The sequence below is a fragment of the Coregonus lavaretus genome (assembly GCF_964263955.1).
Source record: "Coregonus lavaretus genome assembly, chromosome: 13".
In the NCBI taxonomy this organism is placed as follows: domain Eukaryota; kingdom Metazoa; phylum Chordata; class Actinopteri; order Salmoniformes; family Salmonidae; genus Coregonus; species Coregonus lavaretus.
Genome location: NC_140000.1, coordinates 18,343,127 through 18,367,010, shown reverse-complemented (window position 1 = coordinate 18,367,010; position 23,884 = coordinate 18,343,127). Strand labels below are relative to the sequence as shown.

Here is a 23,884-nt window from a genome sequence, read left to right as displayed (position 1 = left end):
GGGTTTTTTCCTGACCATAACTATGTAACGCCAGGGTAGTGGATTCGATCCCCGGGACCACCCATACGTAAAAATGTATGCATGCATGACTAAGTCGCTTTGGATAAAAGCGTCTGCTAAATGGCATATTTATTTTTATTTAACTATCAAAGTTCCAGGCCCTAATTAGACAACTAGGGCCCTGAGGTTTTCCAGGTCAGGTCACATCCTCAGGAAAAACTCCTGGACCTAATCATTTCACCAAAGGAGCAGAATACACAGGAATGGCAGCAAGGTCAAAGAAAGAACAGAGATCCCGGCCTGTCTAATATAAGGTCTTTATTCACTTACTTCCCTTCAGAGAATCCTTTATGAAAAGTGGCATAATACTTTGACATGAGACAATAACAGGAGGGTGAAATACAGTGAGCTCAAAGTATTGGGACAGTGAAATTGTTGTTTTGGCTCTCTGTACTCCACATTTTGGGTTAAAGGTTAAAGTGCAGACTTTCAGCTTTAACTTGAGGGTATTTTCATCCATATCAGATTAACTTTTTGTACATAGTCTCATAATCGTGAATGAGTGAGAATGTTAGAGGCACAAATCATACCCCCAAGACATGGGGGGTATGATATTTGTGCATCTGTACATTTCTCACTCATTCTAAATTCATTCTGGATTATTCGTAATCATGGCAGCATCCACATTCATGTAGAAATGTTCACCCTATATGGATGAAAATACCCTCAAATTAAATCTAACAGTCTGCACTTTAACCTCAGTCATTGTATCATTTCAAATCCAAAGTGCTGGAGACAGAGCCAAAATGAGTCACTGTCCCAATACTTTTGGAGCTCACTGTCCCAATACTTTTGGAGCTCACTGTATCTTAAGAAATCTACCAAACCATATTGTAAAAGGGGATGGGGGAGGAGGTTACATCATTCTCTTGAAGTTGTCTATGGCTTCCTTTGCTTTCTCTAGCTCTGTCTGGCTCTGACGCAGCTGGAAGAGGAAGATGAGGGTTAGAGAGCAGGACCACAAGTCACCACACACTTCAGAAGAGGCTGATGAAATCTAACCAATTCTCTCCACCACATCCCTCCCCCTCCCTTTCCACCCCTCCTTACCTTCTCAGCGTCCAGCTCCTGTACTTTAACAGGCACCTTCTCCTTGTAGTCACTCTTATCCATCTTTTCTCTCAGTTTATCCATCTGTTTCTCCAGCTCTCCCTTCTTCACAGTCAGCTTGGCCACCTCCTTCTCCAAGTCTATCAGACCCTGGGAGAGAGAGATATTAACAATGAGGAGATAAGAAAAGGAAGCGTAGTTGGAAAAACAGAGGAAAAAGTGAAACAAAAAATGTTACTAGGGAATAAACAGATGTCTGTTTGGCACACAGTCATCGGATTACTCTAATATACACTGTTAGCCAATCACAACACAGAATAATGTGCGGTTGAAGCCTGTAAAATTGACCTCTTACCTTGAGCATGAGGTGGACGGTGCACCTGTCGGAGGCAATGGCCACAGCACAGCCCTCTGGGACGGCCCCGTTGGCTGGGATGGGCTGGATGGTCTGGGAAAGGGACAGGGTCTGGATCTGCAGACTGTACTGCTCCACCAGAGACACCGTTTCACTGTCTATACACTGGAGGTAGCCTGGGGAGGGAGGGGGGAAGAGTTAGGGCTATAATATGGTTATAATATGTAACACTATGCTAGGAGAAGTGTTCTAGTCATCAAAGTAGGTAATCATGCCAATTTTGACTAAGTCATATACCCTTGCTATAACAAAGTAGTAAATATAGTACAGTGCTTATGGTCAGCGTGTGGTCATGTATGAACTCACAATCGGCGCGTGTCTTGGTCAGGTTGTAGTCGGCCCTGAGTGAACGGATGGTCCGGACCACGGTCATCACAAACTCCATCTGACGGTCCACCTCCTCACTGTGCCAGCAGAACTAGAGACCACACAGAGACGACGGTCAGACAACCACCTCAAACCACAAATTACAGTCAATATGATAACACATTCCCTGTGGTTTATTATACAGACATCCAGTGTACTCAGTGTATCAATATAAAGTTCAGTCCCTCGAATCCCTCCCTCCTCACCTCCTCAGTCTCAGGGTAGGGCGTGACATGGATACTAGGGCGGCCGCCCTGGGATCGTCGACGTGGCAACCTCTGGTAGAGCTCCTCGCCCACGAAGGGCATGATGGGAGCTAGGAGGCGCAGGCCGGTCTCCAGGCAGGTGAACAGGGTCTGTCTGCAGATTACAGCCTGGCTCTGAGACCCACTGTCCTCCTCCGCCCTGGAGAACACTGGCTTCACACTCTCCTGGAGCGGTGAGGAGGGAGGGAGGAAGGTAGAGAAGGGGGGAGGGATGTGGATGAAGGTAGGGAGCGGGAAGTTAAGGAATGGCAATATATTAATCCCACACACACACACACACACCACTCTCACACATATTCTCACACCACTTCGCACTGACAGACAGGCAAACAGACTCTCACCAGATAGACGTCACAGAGCTCGTAGAGCCAGAAGTTGTAGATGGCTGTGGTGATAGCTGGGAAGTCGTAGGCCTGGAACCCTGCATTACACAGCCCCACAGCAGTACACAGACGGGACAGAATCCACCGGTCTGACACACTCTCCTCCCCACACAGCTGACAGGAGGAGGAGAAGGATAATTGGACATTTTACAGAGATATAAACCTAAATACCATTTTATCATACAAAGACATGTATTCACTCACTGATTAACTGTATCAAATTAAGAGCATTTTCTCTAAGCAAGTTTATTTTCCTTCATTTACATGGGCATGACACTGCAGTATGCACACACTGAATAGGCTTAGATAAAGATACTGTAGTAGAGTTCTCACCTGGGCTTTCTCTGAAGGAACAAAGTTGTCTCCCAGCGTCCTCATGGCAAACTTCACAGCATTCCACAGCTTGTTACAGAAGTGACGGTAGCCAAGGATACGATTCACATCCATGTTAATGTCCCTGCCTGAGAGAGTTAAGAGTGTGAGAACACGGAAAAGACCAGAGGGGGAGAGAGGAAAAAGAAAGTGTAGTGTTGGTGTGTACATGCCATGCCAGCCATAACATATCACTGCCAACACCACCAGATGGCAGTAGTGAGTGGTGCACCTTGGCTGGTGTAGGCACACAGGGCGAAGCGGAGGGCATCTGTGCCACACTCTGGGATACCAGTGGGGTAGTCAGACTTCTGTCCCTGCTTGGCCTTCTCTACCTCTACTGGGTCCAGATTACTGTCCTGCAGCTGGGCATACAGACCCTGCACACATGCGCACACACACACAAACAAAGGGTCAGCAGAGATACATCTCTCTGTGTCCTGGTGCTTCGTTCTCGGCCCTTAACCACACTTGCAGTTCAACAGCTTTGTGACAACATAAATGCATGACACCTTGATTCAACACAGCAAAAGACACTGTTGGTTCCTCAATCCACCTGATATACAGTGGGGAGAACAAGTATTTGATACACTGCCGATTTTGCAGGTTTTCCTACTTACAAAGCATGTAGAGGTCTGTAATTTGTATCATTGGTACACTTCAACTGTGAGAGACGGAATCCAGAAAATCACATTGTATGATTTTTAAGTAATTAATTTGCATTTTATTGAATGACATAAGTATTTGATACATCAGAAAAGCAGAACTTAATATTTGGTACAGAAACCTTTGTTTGCAATTACAGAGATCATACGTTTCCTGTAGGTCTTTAACAGGTTTGCACACACTGCAGCAGGGATTTTGGCCCACTCCTCCATACGGACCTTCTCCAGATCCTTCAGGTTTCGGGGCAGTCGCTGGGCAATACGGACTTTCAGCTCCCACCAAAAGATTTTCTATTGGGTTCAGGTCTGGAGACTGGCTAGGCCACTCCAGGACCTTGAGATGCTTCTTACGGAGCCACTCCTTAGTTGCCCTGGCTGTGTGTTTCGGGTCGTTGTCATGCTGGAAGACCCAACCACGACCCATCTTCAATGCTCTTACTGAGGGAAGGAGGTTGTTGGCCAAGATCTCGCGATACATGGCCCCATCCATCCTCCCCTCAATACGGTGCAGTCGTCCTGTCCCCTTTGCAGAAAAGCATCCCCAAAGAATGATGTTTCCACCTCCATGCTTCACGGTTGGGATGGTGTTCTTGGGGTTGTACTCATCCTTCTACTTCCTCCAAACATGGCGAGTGGAGTTTAGACCAAAAAGCTCTATTTTTGTCTCATCAGACCACATGACCTTCTCCCATTCCTCCTTTGGATCATCCAGATGGTCATTGGCAAACTTCAGACGGGCCTGGACATGCGCTGGCTTGAGCAGGGGGACCTTGCGTGCGCTGCAGGATTTTAATCCATGACGGCGTAGTGTGTTACTAATGGTTTTCTTTGAGACTGTGGTCCCAGCTCTCTTCAGGTCATTGACCAGGTCCTGCCGTGTAGTTCTGGGCTGATCCCTCACCTTCCTCATGATCATTGATGCCCCACGAGGTGAGATCTTGCATGGAGCCCCAGACAGAGGGTGATTGACCGTCATCTTGAACTTCTTCCATTTTCTAATAATTGCGCCAACAGTTGTTGCCTTCTCACCAAGCTGCTTGCCTATTGTCCTGTAACCCATCCCAGCCTTGTGCAGGTCTACAATTTTATCCCTGATGTCCTTACACAGCTCTCTGGTCTTGGCCATTGTGGAGAGGTTGGAGTCTGTTTGATTGAGTGTGTGGACAGGTGTCTTTCATACAGGTAACGAGTTCAAACAGGTGCAGTTAATACAGGTAATGAGTGGAGAACAGGAGGGCTTCTTAAAGAAAAACTAACAGGTCTGTGAGAGCCGGAATTCTTACTGGTTGGTAGGTGATCAAATACTTATGTCATGCAATAAAATGCAAATTAATTACTTAAAAATCATACAATGTGATTTTCTGGATTTTTGTTTTAGATTCCGTCTCTCACAGTTGAAGTGTACCTATGATAAAAATGACAGACCTCTACATGCTTTGTAAGTAGGAAAACCTGCAAAATCGGCAGTGTATCAAATACTTGTTCTCCCCACTGTAGTAAGAGTATGGGCTGTCATTTCATTTGTCTGTAAAGTCACACTGCGCCTACCCAGCAGACCGGGAGATCTGTGGCTAAATCGAGTGCGCCTACCGCACTTGCAATTCGGATAGCTCAAATTACCGTGTCTACAGCTTCCATGACCCCGGCTACAGCAAAGTTTGATACTAGCCTACATGAGATTTCATAACTTTTAAAATCATGACCACAGAGACTGTCAAAGAATACAGCAAAGAGCTGCTGTTTTTATGAGTGAGTTCATGTCTAAGTTTTTATTCAGTACTGTTAACACTGTTTTTATTCAACATTATTACAAAACATTAAACGCGCTTCTCCCTACTTCCACTCGCACTGCAGCTGCAATGAACGAGTAGCCAAGTGTATCGATAGCCCTGCGTTTTTATTATTATTAGCAGCTCATCGTGTCTATTTTAATATTGAGGAATAGAGCAGGGACCGTGAGAGGCGGACCCTCTGCTGCTCTCTCCCTCCCTTCGCTGAGACTAATGCCATGTTCAAAACAACTGGGAACTCCGAAAAAAACGAGATCCGACTGGGAAAAAAACGTTTTGAATGATCATCCAACTCTGACGCGGCAGGTGGCTTAGTGGGTAAGAGCGTTGTGCCAGTAACTGAAAGGTCGCTGGTTCTAATCCCCGAGCCGACTAGGTGAAAAATCTGTCGATGTGCCCTTGAGCAAGGCACTTAACCCTAATTGCTCCTGTAAGTCGCTCTGGATAAGAGTGTCTGCTAAATGACTAAAATGTAAATGTAAATCCAAGTTGGAAACATGACTTTCCAACCTGAAGATCACTGACGTCATGATTTGACCTCTTCTTTTTTTTTTTTTTCAGTTGTCTTGAAAGCACCATGACCATCAGATGCAGGTACCACCGTCCAGTAAAATAAAAATTATCTCAATTATTCGCAGTTGTGCCTCGCAAGTGCTACACAAACTGATCTATTTTGTTATCAAAGCTTGAGTTTTTAAATATAATATGGTCTGAGAATAACCATATTGGCAGGCCAGGCATATAGCCAATATGCTGTGATAAGGCATTGGGCCTACTGCACAAACCTCATTCCTACAGAACTGTCTTTATTAGGATAAATGTTTTATTTTATTTATCTTAGCGGTAGATATCGGCTTGTTTTTTGACTACGAAAGTGACCTTGACTCAAAAAAGGTTGGTGACCACTGCTCTAGAGGGTTGACTCAGCTCTAGGTTTGGGCGATATACCGTTTATACCGTATACCGGGGTATTTCAGCTGCACGCTATGCCACTGCTTTTAACTATAAGTTAGGTATAGCTATAAGAAACCTAAGATGTGTCAAACAAATTTCATCCAGCTCAGGGCTCCAGCTATGCATTTGGTTTGCTAACTTGCTAGCTAAGTGGCTAGATGTCAAGATCAAGCTTCTTGGTTACAGCTTATTGGTCACATTCAATCCAGATTAACATCTGTGTTGCATAAATAGTTTTGTGCCCCTTGTGTGCATTTCAGGTAATACTGTATACCCCGGTATGGTACAGAAACGGTATGACGGTAAGAACATGTGGATACCTCCAAACCCTACTCAGCTCAGCTTGAGGGAGCAACACTAGGAGAGATAGATAAATGGCCTCAATAGAGCTTGTCATGAGCTGGAATAGCTGCTTAATAAAGCGTGTGTATGTGTTACCTCCAGAGAGATGCCTGTGATGACGTCCAGAGGGTCGATGACGTTCCCCAGAGATTTGCTCATCTTCCTCCCATGGGCGTCCCTCACCACTGCATGGAGGTACACCTAGTAACAAACACAAACATTACCATTACTATACAGGCTGTCCCCACTGTAATCAATGACACATGCTACACCGGTCAGAGGCAACACGCCATTACTTCCAAATGAGCCGTACCTCTTTGAAGGGCAGCTTGCCGGTGAGTTTGAGGCCCATCATCACCATGCGGGCCACCCAGAAGAACAGGATGTCATGACCCGTCTCCAGCAGGGTGCCTGGGTAGAACACACTCAGGTCCTGGGTCTAGACAGAGAGAGAAAACACATTTATACACACAGAGGGTATTACACACTCAGCTCTAGACACCTTACCCACACATTCAATATCATCAATACAGGAAGTATGGAAAGCATATGTAACAACTTTAATACACACACACAGCCTCACACACACACAGCCTCACCTCGTTGGGCCAGCCGAAGATGGAGAAGGGGAAAATACCAGAGGAGAACCATGTGTCGAGGACATCCTCATCTGTAACACAGGAAGTGAACAAAAATCCCTGGGCAATGGGCAGAATACTACATTACACTGTAAATTAACATCATTTGCGAGAAGATCTTACCCTGTCTGAGGGTGATCTTGTCAGTGGAGACATTGAAGCGCTTGGCAGCTTTCTCTCTGGCCTCCTCCTCTGTCCTCCCACTCACCCAGTAATGACCATCCATGTCCTAGAGGACAGGAGGGAGGGAGAAGGGAGAGTGAAGCCAGAGAGATGGGGCATGGGTTGTTAGGGCAGGTTTGACTTAAATGACACAGAGAATGAGAGAGAGAGAAAGAGAGAGATGGATCGTACCTCTCCTGGTTTGACCGAAGGGTCGTTCACAGTGACAAAGTAGGCTGGGATCCTGTGACCCCACCACAGCTGACGAGAGATACACCAGTCCCTGGGAGGAAGGGACAGAGAGGTGGATGAGTTCAAGTGAATATGTAAGACATAATAAGAGGGTGAGGAAACCTGAGTACAACTGGTGACAGATGAAACACTAAAGAAGAAAAGGGGTTTGGTGCTCAAACCAACAACTGGAGTAGAGGTGCTACCTGTTTTTAACTAGGATCTGTAATACACTGTATTTCTATAATGGAGAGAATGTGGTGTCTTACCTTCTAATGCGTCGAGAGATGGAGCACATTAAAGAGTAGGACGGGAAGGAGAGTGAGGAAAGAGAAAGTAAAGACTGACAGAACGACTGATGACAAAAGAGGTATAGAGGGAAGAGAAAAACAGAACCAGAAAGGAGATGATGGGATGGAGATGATGGAGAGAGAGGACGGGACTGGGAGGGAGGGAGGGGTGTAGAGTAAGCCTACCTGATGTTGTCCAACCAGTTGAACCAGGTCTTATGGTGGTGGTCTGGGATGATTTTGAGTCTTCCCTCCCGGACCGAGTCAGCTGCCTGCTTGCCCATGTCAGCACAGTTTACATACCACTGAGGCTTCAGCAGGGGCTCCACTATGTCCTTAGAACGACTGGAGAGAGGGGAAACACACTCACATTCAATACTATTCAAATCCATCATTTTCTCACTAACACGCTCCCACACCTGCACACAGACGTGACCACATTTCACCCACTGATGCGTGTCAAGCTGAAAAAAGGAATGCATATTGACTAGACTGGAATATCTGTGCTTATGTGCTCGTAATGTGGACTGATCGTAACACACCTGCAGACAGGCACCACCATGGGGTTGTCTTTGGTCTCCTTGAACTGGCCTCTGTCCTTCAGAGCCTGCAGCACAGCCTTCCTCGCCTCAAAGCGTTTCATACCCTGAGAGAGAGACGATAGAGAAAGAGAGAGAGCGAGAGAGAGAGAGAGGAGGTAGGCAGAGAAAAACAGAGAGGATGTTACCAAACAGAACACAACAAGGAGGTTAAGGTAGAAGAGCGACAATACACCTCAACTACTAAGATGGCATGAAGACAAGATCCAGTGAAGACGAAGTGGGAGTGTACTGTACCAGGAATGGAGCCGGCACGTTGATGAGCAGCCCGTTCTCATCCAGGATGTTGATGAAGGCCAGGTTGTGTCTGTTTCCAACCTCATAATCATTATGGTCATGGGCTGGGGTTATCTTCACAGCACCTAGAGGAGAGAGAGAACGGAGAGAGAGGGAGGGAGAGATATATGAGAAGAGAGGGAGAGATAGAGAAAAGGTTTAGTACAGCTCAACCATACAAACCAACAGTGTACCTTGGACCACCAGACTACTCCAGGGAAGCCACATGGCCACACAGCATGGTTAGTACCTGTTCCAAAGTTGACGTCCACAAACTCATCAAACACGATGGGCATCTTCCTGTCACAGAAGGGATGAAGCACCATCTTCCCTTTAAGGTGCTGAGAGACACAGATAAACCAAAACGCGTTAGTTCTCAATAAGAACGCCAAAAACATTCATCAAAACGACATTTAAATGTCAAGAAAGCATAACATTTTATGGATTTTCCCAAAGAATGCATCTATTGGAAGGTTGTAGAGTCGGCAGGGCGTGTGTGTGTGTGTGTGTGTAGGTTGTAGAGTCGGCAGGGCGTGTGTGTGTAGGCTGTAAAGACCTGGTATCTGGGGTCGGCAGGGTGGACGGCCACAGCAGAATCTCCCAGCATGGTCTCTATACGAGTGGTCGCCACAATCACCTCCTCATCTGACATAGTGAGACAGAGGGAGACATTTAATAAAAGAAGACTGAAATACGTGAGGGAGAAAAAAATGGAAGGGAGAGATCAATTAACACAATTGACAGAAACACTCACGATAAGTCCCTGTCCCTGTACCTCCCCAGCCCAAAATTACTCTTTCCCCCTTTCTCTCAATTTCTTACCTGATCCCTCTATCTTGTAGGAGAAGGAGACCAGTACTCCAAACTCCACCTTGTCCTTGTAGCCAGGCACGGGTAGCAGAGTCCTGCCAGTCAGCTCCTTCTTATCCACCTGGAGAACAACACAGCATCATGGGGGTGTTCATTACGGCATGCAACAGAATGGACGTTTCAAAACGGTTTAAAATATTTTGCAACAGAATCATACCTCTATATCCGAGATGGCAGAGTTGAGGGTGCAGGACCAGTTGACCAGCCTCTTGCTCCTGTAGATCACACCGTCCTCATGCAGACGAATGAACGCCTCCTGGACTGCATAGGACAGTTTCTAGAGATGGAGTCACAATAGTTTAGTATTGGGAACATTACAACATGGGTAAAGGCTCAGTCTAGACATAGTACTTTATGTATTAGACTAATAAATGTCTCATGAGTTGTCCATGACGACACAGGAAAAGGTGATAGGTAATGTAAAGTGTAAGGTAATGGAAATGATGGTGAACTCACAGGGTCCATAGTGAAGCAGGCTCTGTCCCAGTCCAGAGAGGAACCCAGCTTCTTCAGCTGGTGGTAGATACGGTCTCCCTTCCTACAACACAGCACAGGGAGGACGAAAGAGAAGGAGGGAGGAAGGAAGGAGAAGAAAGGGAGAAATTCTAGCTCTTACTTTCTCTACTATTGTTGTTCTTTCTTTTGAAACCCTCTCTCCTTCTCCCTCTCCTCTCCCTCCACTCACTCGTTCTTCCACTTCCAGACCTCCTGGATGAACTGGTCTCTCCCCAGGTCGTGTCGGCTCATGCCCCTCTCCCTCATCAGCTTTTTCTCCACCACCACCTGGGTGGCGATGCCCGCGTGGTCACAGCCTGGGTTCCACAGGGTCGTCTCGCCACGCATACGATGCCTGGGGAGAGGGAGGAAACAGGAAACGCATCATCATACTGCGATAAGTATGATCCTCAACACGGGGGCCCCTCAGGGGTGCGTGCTCAGTCCCCTCCTGTACTCCCTGTTCACCCATGACTGCATGGCCAGGCACGACTCCAACACCATCATTAAGTTTGCCGACGACACAACAGTGGTAGGCCTGATCACCGACAACGATGAGACAGCCTATAGGGAGGAGGTCAGAGACCTGGCCGTGTGGTGCCAGGATAACAACCTCTCCCTCAACGTGACCAAGACAAAGGAGATGATTGTGGACTACAGGAAAAAAAAGAGGACTGAGCACGCCCCCATTCTCATCGACAGGGCTGTAGTGGAACAGGTTGAGAGCTTCAAGTTCCTTGGTGTCCACATCACCAATGAACTATCATGGTCCAAACACACCAAGACAGTCGTGAAGAGGGCACGACAAAGCCTATTCCCCCTCAGGAGACTGAAAAGATTTGGCATGGGTCCTCAGATCCTCAAAAAAGTCTACAGCTGAACCATCGAGAGCATCCTGACTGGTTGCATCACCGCCTGGTATGGCAACTGCTTGGCCTCCGACCGCAAGGCACTACAGAGGGTAGTGCGTACGGCCCAGTACATCACTGGGGCCAAGCTTCCTGCCATCCAGGACCTCTATACCAGGCAGTGTCAGAGGAAGGCCCTCAAAATTGTCAAAGACTCCAGCCACCCTAGTCATAGACTGTTCTCTCTGCTACCACACGGCAAGCGGTACCGGAGTGCCAAGTCTAGGTCCAAAAGACTTCTCAACAGCTTCTACCCCCAAGCCATAAGACTCCTGAACAGCTAATCATGGCTACCCGGACTATTTGCACTGCCCCCCCACCCCATCTTTTTACGCTGCTGCTACTCTGTTAATTATTTATGCATAGTCACTTTAACTCTACCCACATGTATATATTACTTCAACTACCTCAACTAGCCGGTGCCCCCGCACATTGACTCTGCACCGGTACCCCCCTGTATATATAGCCTCCCTACTGTTATTTTATTTTACTTCTGCTCTTTTTTTCTCAACACTTTTTTGTTGTTGTTTTTATTTTTATTCACTGTAATGTCTGCACCTGTTGTATTCGGCGCATGTGGCCAATAAAATTGGATTTGATTTGATAAGGACAGAACTAGATTACAGGACTTCAGAATGTTTAGAATGGGACATGAGAGAGGTGGAGAGAGAAGTGGGACACGTAGTGTCATGACAGCAAGAGAGAGAAAGCAAGACAGTGAGAGAGAGAATGAAAGAGAAAGTGTGAGGTTGGTAGAAAGAAGAAAGAGAGTGAGATTGGTGAAAGGATGTGAAAACAAACTGCTAGAAAGAAAGAGAGCAGATTGGTGTAATCAGATAGAGAATCCCATTACCATCTGGTCAGACAGTCCTGGATGGCGTTGGTTAGGGCATGGCCTAAGTGAAGAGATCCCGTCACATTGGGCGGAGGGATACACATCATGAAGACTCCACGGGGGTTTGGCTCACTGATACTCTTCCGCTGAAGAATATAGGAGCATCATAATAGCTTGATTGTGACCTCAAAGCCATGGGTTGGTTAAATGTCACATTTCATAAACAAGCATAAACTATGAAATACATAAAGAGTGTGACAGTCTCACCCCATACTCAGGCTTGAAGTATCCCTGCTTCTCCCACCAGGAGTACCAGGCTGCCTCCACGTACTGAGGACTGTACGAGTCTGGCAGGGGGCTCAGGACGTCTGACACAGGGAGAGATAGGAGTTTAATATGCACAACACACACAAGTGAGTATAATAGAGAGAGTGGTGGATTAAACATGGTTAATAACAGAGATCCTATTAAATTATTCTAATTCCTAATTCTATGGTTAATAAGCACCTTTTTTCTCTCCAGGAGGAGTGGGAACGTCGTATGAGATCACTCCCAGGTCCTTCTTCTCTGGTTTGGCCTTTTTCTGGAGAGAGACCAGAATGAGACTGATGAGACCTATTGGCCAGACACCTACTGAATTACATTATCTAGGCTGTAAAAACAGTAAAGGGAGTATACTTTAAGGATCATCATCTTGTTGGGTTCCTCTTTAGTTGTGTTTTCCAGTTGATCCAGACAGCAATGGTCTTTGCAACAGTGAAAATGAGAAATGAAACCAGCCATCTATCCATCTTCATACCTCTGTCGGGGGTGCCAGTTTCCTTTCTTGCTTTTTCTTCTCCTCTATCTCCTTCTTCTTTTGGAACTTCTCCAGCTTCTCTCTGTTTTTAGCCTCCTTCTTCAGCTGAGCTTCTGTCTTTGGTTTGCCTGAGAGAGAGAACACACTTCTGAGAATAACACACACACAAACAAACACAGGCTGACTCACACACACACACAAGGAATCACTCATGCTGCTATGTATCCAGAAAATAAATGTACCTAACTGATAAGATGCCAAATGTAGTGAAAACTGAAACTGATTGGCCATTCATTTACAGCTTGACAAGAAAACACTGTTGGTCTTCAGGATAATAAAGTTATTCTTCATTCTAAAGCTGATCTCACACAAAGAAACTTGGGCAGAATTTCTGTAGCATTTGCAGGTTGCAAATGACATCTCAAGCAACTTTGCAGATATACGAGTCAACTCACAATTATTATAATTGTTTTATTGCATGCAATATACAATCAAATTGAAGGTGCTTTTGTCATTTTATTGATTCCATATTGTTTGCAAATTCTTAAAGCTGCAACATGTAACTTTTCGGGCGACCCGACAAATTCACATAGAAATGTGTGTTATAGATCTGCCATTCTCATTGAAAGCAAGTCTAAGAAGCGGTAGATCTGTTCTTTTTTTTTTTTTTTTTTTCCCCACCTTTATTTAACCAGTTAAGCCAGTTGAGAACAAGTTCTCATTTACAACTGCGACCTGGCCAAGATAAAGCAAAGCAGTGCGATAAAAACAACAACACAGAGTTACATATGGGGTAAAAAACATAAAGTCAAAAAATACAACAGAAAATATATATACAGTGTGTGCTGTTATGGAGGTAAGGCAATAAATAGGCTATAGTGCAAAATAATTACAATTAGTATTAACACTGGAATGCTAGATGTGCAAGAGATTATGTGCAAGTAGAGATACTGGGGTGCAAAAGAGCAAAATAAATAACAATATAGGGATGAGGTAGTTGGGTGGGCTAATTTCAGATGGGCTGTGTACAGGTGCAGTGATCGGTAAGGTGCTCTGACAACTGATGCTTAAAGTTAGTGAGGGAGATAAGAGTCTCCAGCTTCAGAGATTTTTGCAATTCGTTCCAGTCATTGCTAGCAGAGAACTGGAAGGAATGGCGGCCAAAGGAGGTGTTGGCTTTGGGGATGACCAGTGAGATATACCTGCTGGAGCGCAGACTACGGGTGGGTGCTGCTATGGTGACCAATGAGCTAAGATAAGGCGGGGAATTGCCTAGCAGTGATTTATAGATGGCCTGGAGCCAGTGGGTTTGACGACGAACATGTAGTGAGGACCAGCCAACAAGAGCGTACAGGTCACAGTGGTGGGTAGTGTATGGGGCTTTGGAGACAAAACGGATGGCACTGTGATAGACTACATCCAATTTGCTGAGTAGAGTGTTGGAGGCTATTTTGTAAATGACATCGCCGAAGTCAAGGATCGGTAGGATAGTCAGTTTTACGAGGGCATGTTTGGCAGCATGAGTGAAGGAGGCTTTGTTGCGAAATAGGAAGCCAATTCTAGATTTAACTTTGGATTGGAGATTCTTAATGTGAGTCTGGAAGGAGAGTTTACAGTCTAACCAGACACCTAGGTATTTGTAGTTGTCCACATACTCTAGGTCAGACCCGTCGAGAGTAGTGATTCTAGTGGGGTGGGCGGGTGCCAGCAGCGTTCGATTGAAGAGCATGCATTTAGTTTTACTCGTGTTTAAGAGCAGTTGGAGGCTACTGAAGGAGTGTTGTATGGCATTGAAGCTCGTTTGGAGGTTTGTTAACACAGTGTCCAATGAAGGGCCAGATGTATACAAAATGGTGTCGTCTGCGTAGCAGCCAGCAGCAAGAGCGACATCATTGATATACACGGAGAAAAGAGTCGGCCCAAGAATTGAACCCTGTGGCACCCCCATAGAGACTGCCATAGGTCCAGACAACAGGCCCTCCGATTTGACACATTGAACTCTATCTGAGAAGTAGTTGGTGAACCAGGCTAGGCAGTCATTTGAGAAACCAAGGCTATTTAGTCTGCCAATAAGAATGCGGTGGTTGACAGAGTTCTACCTGCGCTATTTCTATGCTTCCCGCGCTCAAGTTTAGTTTTTGCATCTTTTACTTTCGGTTTTGTACACCAGCTTCAAACAGCTGAAAATACAATATTTTTGGTTATGGAAAATATATTTCACAGTGGTTTAGATGGTACAATGATTCTCTACACTATACTGGCTTGTTGTTTAGTCATTTAGCAGACGCTCTTATCCAGAGCGACTTACAGTTAGTGCATACATTTTAATTTTTTCATACTGGCTCCGTGGTAAACGAACCCACAACCCTGGCGTTGCAAGCGCCATGCTCTACCAACTGAGCTACACGTTATGTTATGTTGTATAAACTGAAATTAGGCGCACTATTAGAATTTTTGCAACCAGGAAATGGGGGAGCAATTTCTGCATAGTGCATCTTTAACACATACTACCAGACAAGTTACTCACAGTCAAAGACATGGCCTAAGCCCCTTACCATTGGCAGCGTTGGCATCAGCAGTTGGATTGGCGTTAGCAGCAGGAACAGGAGCAACGCTGGGTTTGGGTGTGACGGGCACCATCTTCTCACACAGAGAGATCTGTCCCAGGACCTTGACAAACTGAGGCTGGTTGACACAGGTCAGAAACCACCTGGTCACGTTGGTGAGGGCTTTCCTGTTGGACGGCTCCACGGCCTAGAATGGCATAATAAAAGGAATGTTATTGGAGTTCAAACAAACAATGCGAAACAGGTAGATCTTACATTGGATGTTGCATGCAATTTCAGTCGAGTTGCTTTGTGTATCAACAAAGTTGCTTGAGATGATGACACTTGCAATCTGCAACAGAAATTGCATACAGATTGCTTCGTGTGACATCAGCTTTACAACTGGGGTGTATTCATTACGCCGATTCTGTTGCTAAACGTTTAGTCTGTTGCAAAATGTTTCGCAAGAGAAACAGTTTACTCCAAACGGGGAAATGTTTTATACAACGAAAACAAGTGTTTCTATAGGACAAATGCAGGTAGGCCCCCCGTTTCGTTCTGCTTGCTCCATTTGCTTCCGTTTGGTTCTTAAACGGTAAACAGGTTCTGTTGCAAGACGTAATGAATACACCCCAGCACTCACTTACCAGACAGTCTGTTAACAGAAGACAAATACTTCCACTTCTTCCTAACATTAAAGAATGAGGAAGATGATAAACATACAGTGGGGGAAAAAAGTATTTAGTCAGCCACCAATTGTGCAAGTTCTCCCACTTAAAAAGATGAGAGAGGCCTGTAATTTTCATCATAGGTACATGTCAACTATGACAGACAAAATGAGAAGAAAAAAAATCCAGAAAATCACATTGTAGGATTTTTTATGAATTTATTTGCAAATTATGGTGGAAAATAAGTATTTGGTCAATAACAAAAGTTTCTCAATACTTTGTTATATACCCCTTGTTGGCAATGACACAGGTCAAACGTTTTCTGTAAGTCTTCACAAGGTTTTCACACACTGTTGCTGGTATCTTGGCCCATTCCTCCAAGCAGATCTCCTCTAGAGCAGTGATGTTTTGGGGCTGTCGCTGGGCAACACAGACTTTCAACTCCCTCCAAAGATTTTCTATGGGGTTGAGATCTGGAGACTGGCTAGGCCACTCCAGGACCTTGAAATGCTTCTTACGAAGCCACTCCTTCGTTGCCCGGGAGGTGTGTTTGGGATCATTGTCATGCTAAAAGACCCAGCCACATTTCATCTTCAATGCCCTTGCTGATGGAAGGAGGTTTTCACTCAAAATCTCACGATACATGGCCCCATTCATTCTTTCCTTTACACGGATCAGTCGTCCTGGTCCCTTTGCAGAAAAACAGCCCCAAAGCATGAAGTTTCCACCCCCATGCTTCACAGTAGGTATGGTGTTCTTTGGATGCAACTCAGCATTCTTTGTCCTCCAAACACGATGAGTTGAGTTTTTACCAAAAAGTTATATTTTGGTTTCATCTGACCATATGACATTCTCCCAAACTTCAGACGGGCCTGGACATGTACTGGCTTAAGCAGGGGGACACGTCTGGCAATGCAGGATCTGAGTCCCTGGCAGAGTAGTGTGTTACTGATGGTAGGCTTTGTTACTTTGGTCCCAGCTCTCTGCAGGTCATTCACTAGGTCCCCCCGTGTGGTTCTGGGATTTTTGCTCACCGTTCTTGTGATCATTTTGACCCCACGGGGTGAGATCTTGCGTGGAGCCCCAGATCGAGGGAGATTATCAGTGGTCTTGTATGTCTTCCATTTCCTAATAATTGCTCCCACAGTTGATTTCTTCAAACCAAGCTGCTTACCTATTGCATATTCAGTCTTCCCAGCCTGGTGCAGGTCTACAATTTTGTTTCTGGTGTCCTTTGACAGCTCTTTGGTCTTGACCATAGTGGAGTTTGGAGTGTGACTGTTTGAGGTTGTGGACAGGTGTCTTTTATACTGATAACAAGTTCAAACAGGTGCCATTAATACAGGTAACGAGCGGAGGACAGAGGAGCCTCTTAAAGAAGAAGTTACAGGTCTGTGAGAGCCAGAAATCTTGCTTGTTTGTAGGTGACCAAATACTTATTTTCCACCATAATTTGCAAATAAATTCATTAAAAATCCTACAATGTGATTTTCTGGATTTTTTTCTTCTCAATTTGTCTGTCATAGTTGACGTGTACCTATGATGAAAATGACAGGCCTCTCTCATCTTTTTAAGTGAGAGAACTTGCACAATTGGTGGCTGACTAAATACTTTTTTCCCCCACTGTATACACTTAAGATAAAAATATAAACGTTAACATAAAGACTTGGCTCACATATTTGAAGGGCAGGAGTGCTGCGGTTGCCACAGCGATGTCGGCCAGAGTGAGGCTGTCTCCCACCAGGAATGTTCTAGGCTCCAGGTTCTTATCTAGAATGTTTAGCACGCGCATCATCTCAGCATGAGAACTCTGCTGAAGCTGCATGGAATCATCAGAATCAGAAAAAACTATTGGCAATCAACAATGTCAACACAGGGATTTGTCTTGGGCTGTGTTTTATTCCAGATTAGTGTTCCATCCCCTTGCTTTGTCATTGTTCAATCACTCCCATAGTCCCAATCATTTGAAATTAAGTAAATATTCACCATTATACTCCTATGTGTGTGTTTGTGATTGCATGGGTTGCTGCCAGTGGTGAGACCCTCTCCCTCACCTTCTTATCCAGTCCCATCACCCCCAGCAGTGGGAACACCACAGCACAGGACACAGGAGTCAGCTCATTGTCTGCAAAGCTGAGCCACTGCCACACCTGACTCTCCTGCTTAGCATTCAACCCTGTCTTCTTCCCCTGAGAGGCTAGGTACCATCCAACAGCACTGGCCCCAGAGAGCACCTCACCTCCCCCAGAGCCCAGCACCAAGCTGGGGCGAGACCGCAGGGCCAGGGAAGCAGGAGGGTCCTCTATGAGTGTGCAGGGCCGAGAGGGGCAGAACTCTGCAGCGACCAGGGCCATGAGGCTCCTGAAGTCGTCAGGGTGGGGGGAGACGTAGAGCGAAGCCATCCCTAGGAGAGGGGAGAGAATGATGAGGGAGATGGGTGTGTCAGACAATATAATGGCAGGCAAATGATAACGCTTCCATAGCTTCATTAAATAGTATAGAGGTGTATTTGGATGCAAACCACTTCACAAGTCATGATATCCTTGTGAGCTCATCAATCTCAGCTAAAACTAGCTTGCTAGCAGCCTAGCTACATAACAGTAGTCAGTACCGTTACTGTCTTGGGCATGTTTGTTTATGCTAACTTAAGTTATGCTATACTAACGTTACATCTCTGGCAAGTAACAAACGCTAACGTTAGCTACAAATCTGGGAAGTAAACAGACAGTTCCACAAACAGAGATGTGCCCAGATGGCTATGCCACGATTCATGCGCTATTTTCTAATGCAACAAATCTGTCAAACTGGAAAGGCCTGCTAACCTACTAGTTAGCTAACCATTAGCGGACTAAACTCAACTCCATGTTGAAGGAAGTTTATGAGTGGAGTTCAGTCGGCTAGCTAATCATCAGCTTTGGCAAGCTGTAACGTTAAAGGGACAATCTGCAGTTGCAATATCCATTTAAAGTAAATGTGTACTCATTCATTCTTGAAAAATATAACTTATAGCTAAATGCCTCATGAGCTTCGTTCAACGGTGTGCACCATCAGAACCCAAAATATATGCTTGTTTTACTCCAATGTTTGTAAACAAAGTAGCTAAATGTAAACAAACACTATATAGCCTTAAAAAATTGTTAAAACTATCATGTTGATATCATGAATGGTCAGTCCTTGCATCCATAGCTCTATCTTTGAATTTGAGAATTGTTACATTTCACCAGCCCCATCCCTCAGCTTTTTACCGAAACAATGGCAGTTATTCGCCTGCCTTACACAATTAATTACGTACACAAAGTTTCCATATCATTTAAAACTAAATGGCACTTGCAAAAGTTGCCCATACCTTTGAATGAAGAAGAAAGAGACGTCAACTCATGAGTTCCGGATAAGCAGCGTATTCCAGTGGTTGGCCGTCTGATGCAATGTGACCCACATGTTTGGTTCGAAGGACCCTTTGGTCCGATTCATTTCCGCCACACCAAGGCGGCCTGTAAGAATGCCTTTTCCAAATTGACAATGACATTTGTCCAGACTCTCACTCAGATCAATTATTGTAGTGTTACGAATGTGCAAATTAAACGAGCCAGCTTCAAGGCAAAATATATTTATAGACAAATGAATGAATGAATCACAAATAAATAAATTGCACTAATCTGAGTGAATGTGATCAATCAATTATCATTTTTTAATCAAGCAAGCATAAAGTTCATAAAGTAACATAAATTCTAACACCTTTTACCATGTGAACTCACACAGTAAAAGCATGTTTCCCAAAAATAATACCATATTGTAATTGATCAAATGACCAGCACACCCATAGGGCTACATTACTTCTCTTTCTGACACATATACTATTCATCTCAGCTTTAGTCTTTTGGGATCCTGCTTCTTTACAACTAAGAAGTAGTAGAAGTAGAAGTAATCTACTTTAGGGAGTAAAACAATATGAAAATGTGCTGTGTGCCTAACTATGCGTTTGTGGTAGACAGCTTAGCTAGAGGCATTGGCATTGCGGCATACACATCAATTCTCTCTTGCTATCTGGTGCATTTTTACATAATTTATAAGAACAAAATATACAATTTTCAAGGTTTGCAAAAAAATCTGCAACGTTATTGATTAACATTCTCTGTAGACCCAAACCACCCACAGTTCTGGTCCTGCCCAAAGGCCTCCATCACATTCTCCACAACCGTTTCCACACTTCCTACTACTAGCCCCCCTGCCATCCTTACCACGTTCCCCACCCCGTTCCCACACCTCCACGCCAGCTTCCCCATTCCCCCACCAACCGCCTTCATCTGCCCTCCCATCTCAGACACCACCGACCCCACATACCCCCCACCCTGCTCCCACGCCTGGTCCCCAACCACCCTGGACACCCACCAGGCATTGTCCACAATCCCCCCGAATATGCCCACCCCATCCCAGGCCAGGGTGCCCACCCCTGTGACCCCGTCCTGGCAGCTGGTGAACAAGGAGCCCACCAGAGGGGCTGTAATGCAGTACAGGGTGGAGAAGCACATCTCCCCCACACCAAGTATCAGGCCTGTGACTGAGCCGACCCCAGACACCAGGTCAGACGCCATGTTGTAGAACACAGAGAGGGTGTCACCTGGCAGGGCAGACAGGACCCCCAGGTCCTCCTGTAGGACAAAGGCCACCTAGACGAGGAGATATGTTCTGTTACAAGATATTGTCTGTTATAACAGAAACATATTTTTGTGATCAGAAATATAAAAGGATATATACAGGATATGGAAACATCACAGTATTGTATTCCATCAGTAATCACCTGTCCAGGGATCCCGATGAGGGTGGAGACTACAGGGCGTAGTGGGGCGATGAGCAGGGAGACAGAGGAGGTGATGATATACACCAGAGTGCTGCCGGACGACTCTGTGTCCGACTCGGAGGCCAGTGTCTCGTTGTCCACTGAGGGAGTGATGAGAGGTTCTGTGTCGGCAGTTAGTGCCTCTATGCTTCGGTCAGTAGTCTCATCTAGTGTTTCCTGAATGGCGTCTGGCCTTGCAGCTGTTCTCTGCTTTTCTACGACTCCAACCATCGCATCACTGAGCAGTGTCACTATGTCTCCCTCCGTGTCCCCATCTGCTTCCCCGCAACCCTCTGAAAATAGATCTGTCACTCCAATCATGTGTTCCAGCTCCTTAACACTCACCACCCTCTCCACTCCTCCCCCTGTCTCTCTCACTACCCCCACACTGAACCCACTCTGTCCCTCTGGGCCAGCACAGCACACTGCAGACCACTGCACCCCAGCCTCACACCCCTCATCCCCACCCTCCTCCACCCCGGGCCCCAGCCTGAGCCCCGTGGCTCCTGTCAGGACGTAGAGCTGGCCCCCTGTGGAGCCACACGGGGGCAGGACGCTGCTCTGAATCAGCTCTGTGACCAGGGAGTCCCACTGGTGGAGGGGAGAGTCAGAGCGAGCTTGGGATTTACCCCCCGCCACATCCCCTCGGAGCAGGGCTGGGGTCATCACCAGGGGGGGACTCTGGGACCCTTTGTCCTCTTCCTCCTTCTCTGTCTAGGAGATAGGTTTGGAATCATGAGTCGAAGTGCACATATTGAATCACTAATGCAATTAGTATTGACATCACGATAAATGTATGTTTGGCCTTTATTTGGGTAAAGCCTACTGTATATTATAAATACATTCAGTATCAATGCAGTTTGTAAATAGAGTAGGTAGAGGAGGACGTATTTTACTCGGGAGTCATGGCAGAAATAATATACCATGCAGACCATTCTAGTCTTGTGAGTGTTAGGGAGCTTGTCCACTGACAGACATCTGAGTCAAATATCAAACTGTTGTTCACATTCATCTTTCTGTTAACTCTGACTTGTTGAAACAAGGCCAGGTTTGCATGGAACGTTGATTTCAACAGTAAGTTAACTGCCTCTACAGGACAAGAGTTTCCTTTCACTTGAACAAGTTTCATATCGCAAAAACATTATTGTACTACAGCTGGAGGAAAAGAGTGGTATACTGTTGGTTTGATCATGTCCGCTGTAACTTGTGTGATTGTGTTGAGAATGTACACTAAACTGTACAAGGTAGTGCTTACGCAGTCCATGCATGACAATGATTCCACTGTTTCTACATAATAGAAATGAAATAATCCTCCCTTACCCCCTCCTCCTTTCCTCCTCTCTCCCCCCATCCTTGGCTGAGATGGAAGGCAGAGTAAACAGCTGCGTCACAGGTCGGGTGGTAGAGCGTGGCGAATGACTGTCCCCCTGGCAGCCTGTGACAGAGGGGGGTCAGGAGGGCCCCCCCACCTCCGGAGAGGCCCAGAGGGGGGGTCTGTCTGTAGAAGCTCTGTCTGCAGAGGGAGAAGCCTGGGTCTGGTTCTGATAGTGCTGTGACTGGTAGAGACAGCTCCAGAGTTAGCCCCAGCAGGATCCAGCCTGCAGTATTGATACTGACACCAGTAGGACACCACCGCAGCAGCAGCATGTTGAGCTCAGCAAACCCAGACACTCACAGAGAGAGGCTGGTAAATAATCCAGAGGTTTCTGCTGTATCTACGCGGATGGGAGAAGATAATGGCCGATAGCTAGGGTTGGCAGCCAGGGAATCTCTGGTATGTCGTTCTTCTATCGCTTTCTCAATCTCTCCCTTCTTTTTTATCTTCCACCCAGTCAGCGTCTCCACCCATGTCTTTCTCCTTGGACTGTGCTGTCTGTATGTGTCTGGGCACAGTCTTGCTTACACTCTGCTTCTCCCTCCCTCACTGACAAGGGCACAGTCTTGCTTACACTCTGCTTCTCCCTCCCTCACTGACAAGCTCACTCTTCCTCCCTCCCTCACACATTCACCCTTTAGCTACACCTCTACCTGTCTCTCCCTCCCTCCCTCCTTCTCTTTCATAGCTCTTTTTGGTTACACCTTTACCTCTCATCATTGTTAGGTACACACACCAGACCCACACCCTGTAACCAGTTCCTATTACCTGTAAGTCTGCATTCCCAAACAATGTTTCCACAAGGTTTGGCTCAATGGTTAATTTTCTCTGTTAAAACACACACCTCTTAGAAAGTGCTGACTCCTCTATGTATGTAGCCGAGTGCTTAAGTATGCACTATTAGGGTGCACAGTGAAACCGCAGCAGTATATCTTACAGCAGTGTCCTAGTGTTGAATATCACACAGTATATCTATCCACCACCAAGGTTCCAAGATATATCTTATTGACTGAATTACATTCTCTCTGCTTTAAAGCCACAATTCTTTTTGATGTTGTGTTTCAGCCGCCACTTGGTTTGGTAAAGCTGAGGGAAATGGGGAAATGTACCCACTCTCAAATTCATAGAGGGAGTCATCCAATCCGATCCATCGCAATCTCTGTGAGATGACAAGAGAGGAAAGATGAGAGCACAATAATGAAGCTCTTCACCTAGGTGACCTCTGACATAGAGTCACAAACCAGGTTTGTCCTGCTACGTGTTATGACTGGAATCACATGGAGTCTTCAGTGCACCCTTGGGCCTGACAGTCAGAACTGTCTGGTAGGAGAATTCCTTTTTTGGGATAGGCTACACATCAATGCACATCTGATGGAGATTAGGCTAATAGTTTGACATGTGTAATTTCCACCAGGAAAAATCTTTAGCAGTGCATAATCAGTTTTCCAACAGTGTCACACTGTTCCTTATTCTACTCACTGACAGTTATTGGTCTGTAGCAAAGACACTCATTATTCCCTCATTACATCCTTTGTCTGTAGCTTTAGGTAGTCTGGATGTGTTCAATACTGACAGCTGCATGGCTGCTGCGGTATGAGAGCTTTTGGGTGTGATGGTTTTGGGTTGGGCTTTATGCAGCGTTCATAAACAAGTGGGAAGGTAGTAATTACCAGTTGTCAAGTCGTAAATACC

The 23,884-nt window shown here is 45.8% G+C and overlaps 2 protein-coding genes across 4 annotated transcripts; both read right to left on the bottom strand.

Moving 5' to 3' along the window:
• Positions 1 to 303: 303 nt before the first annotated feature.
• Positions 304 to 19,398, bottom strand: LOC311139735 (valine--tRNA ligase-like). 2 transcript variants are annotated; one of them, XR_014614104.1, is made up of 31 exons: positions 19,327 to 19,398; positions 18,035 to 18,384; positions 17,656 to 17,799; positions 15,322 to 15,520; positions 12,767 to 12,894; positions 12,475 to 12,550; positions 12,235 to 12,335; positions 11,986 to 12,113; positions 10,415 to 10,579; positions 10,186 to 10,267; positions 9,887 to 10,006; positions 9,682 to 9,790; positions 9,416 to 9,504; positions 9,110 to 9,200; positions 8,821 to 8,945; positions 8,527 to 8,630; positions 8,171 to 8,329; positions 7,656 to 7,746; positions 7,425 to 7,530; positions 7,263 to 7,333; positions 6,977 to 7,102; positions 6,760 to 6,864; positions 3,145 to 3,292; positions 2,874 to 3,001; positions 2,499 to 2,654; positions 2,098 to 2,322; positions 1,832 to 1,943; positions 1,466 to 1,641; positions 1,111 to 1,260; positions 791 to 985; positions 304 to 486 (listed from the first exon to the last, which is right to left on the bottom strand). XR_014614104.1 is itself a non-coding variant. In XM_084174665.1 (30 exons), the coding sequence occupies exons 2-30, from the start codon at positions 18,380 to 18,382 to the stop codon at positions 917 to 919; spliced, it is 3,831 nt and encodes a 1,276-aa protein (XP_084030791.1). In that variant the 5' UTR covers positions 18,383 to 18,384; positions 19,327 to 19,393; the 3' UTR covers positions 304 to 916. The 2 variants fall into 2 exon arrangements, 1 of the variants encoding a protein (XP_084030791.1); XM_084174665.1 differs by having other exon boundaries at positions 304 to 985; positions 19,327 to 19,393.
• Positions 19,399 to 19,573: 175 nt separating this feature from the next.
• Positions 19,574 to 22,803, bottom strand: LOC311140469 (uncharacterized protein). 2 transcript variants are annotated; one of them, XM_084175541.1, is made up of 4 exons: positions 22,138 to 22,743; positions 20,779 to 21,531; positions 20,519 to 20,647; positions 19,580 to 20,329 (listed from the first exon to the last, which is right to left on the bottom strand). In XM_084175541.1, the coding sequence occupies exons 1-4, from the start codon at positions 22,462 to 22,464 to the stop codon at positions 20,096 to 20,098; spliced, it is 1,443 nt and encodes a 480-aa protein (XP_084031667.1). In that variant the 5' UTR covers positions 22,465 to 22,743; the 3' UTR covers positions 19,580 to 20,095. The 2 variants fall into 2 exon arrangements, with proteins under 2 accessions (XP_084031666.1, XP_084031667.1); XM_084175540.1 differs by having other exon boundaries at positions 19,574 to 20,647; positions 22,138 to 22,803.
• Between the last annotated feature and the right edge of the window lie 1,081 nt (positions 22,804 to 23,884).

Excerpts from the sequence above, each read along its gene's own strand:
- LOC311139735 (XM_084174665.1), bottom strand. The coding sequence starts at position 18,382 with ATGGCTTCGCTCTACGTCTCCCCCCACCCTGACGACTTCAGGAGCCTC. Across the intron at positions 10,580-11,985 it reads CAGGACTGTCTGACCAGATG|GCATCGTATGCGTGGCGAGA; the intron begins GTAATGGGATTC and ends CCCTCTCCCCAG. Across the intron at positions 3,293-6,759 it reads TCACAGGCATCTCTCTGGAG|GGTCTGTATGCCCAGCTGCA; the intron begins GTAACACATACA and ends GCATGTGTGCAG.
- LOC311140469 (XM_084175540.1), bottom strand. The coding sequence starts at position 22,464 with ATGCTGCTGCTGCGGTGGTGTCCTACTGGTGTCAGTATCAATACTGCA. Across the intron at positions 21,532-22,137 it reads GAGGAGGAAAGGAGGAGGGG|ACAGAGAAGGAGGAAGAGGA; the intron begins GTAAGGGAGGAT and ends CCTATCTCCTAG. Across the intron at positions 20,648-20,778 it reads TCATCGGGATCCCTGGACAG|GTGGCCTTTGTCCTACAGGA; the intron begins GTGATTACTGAT and ends CTCCTCGTCTAG.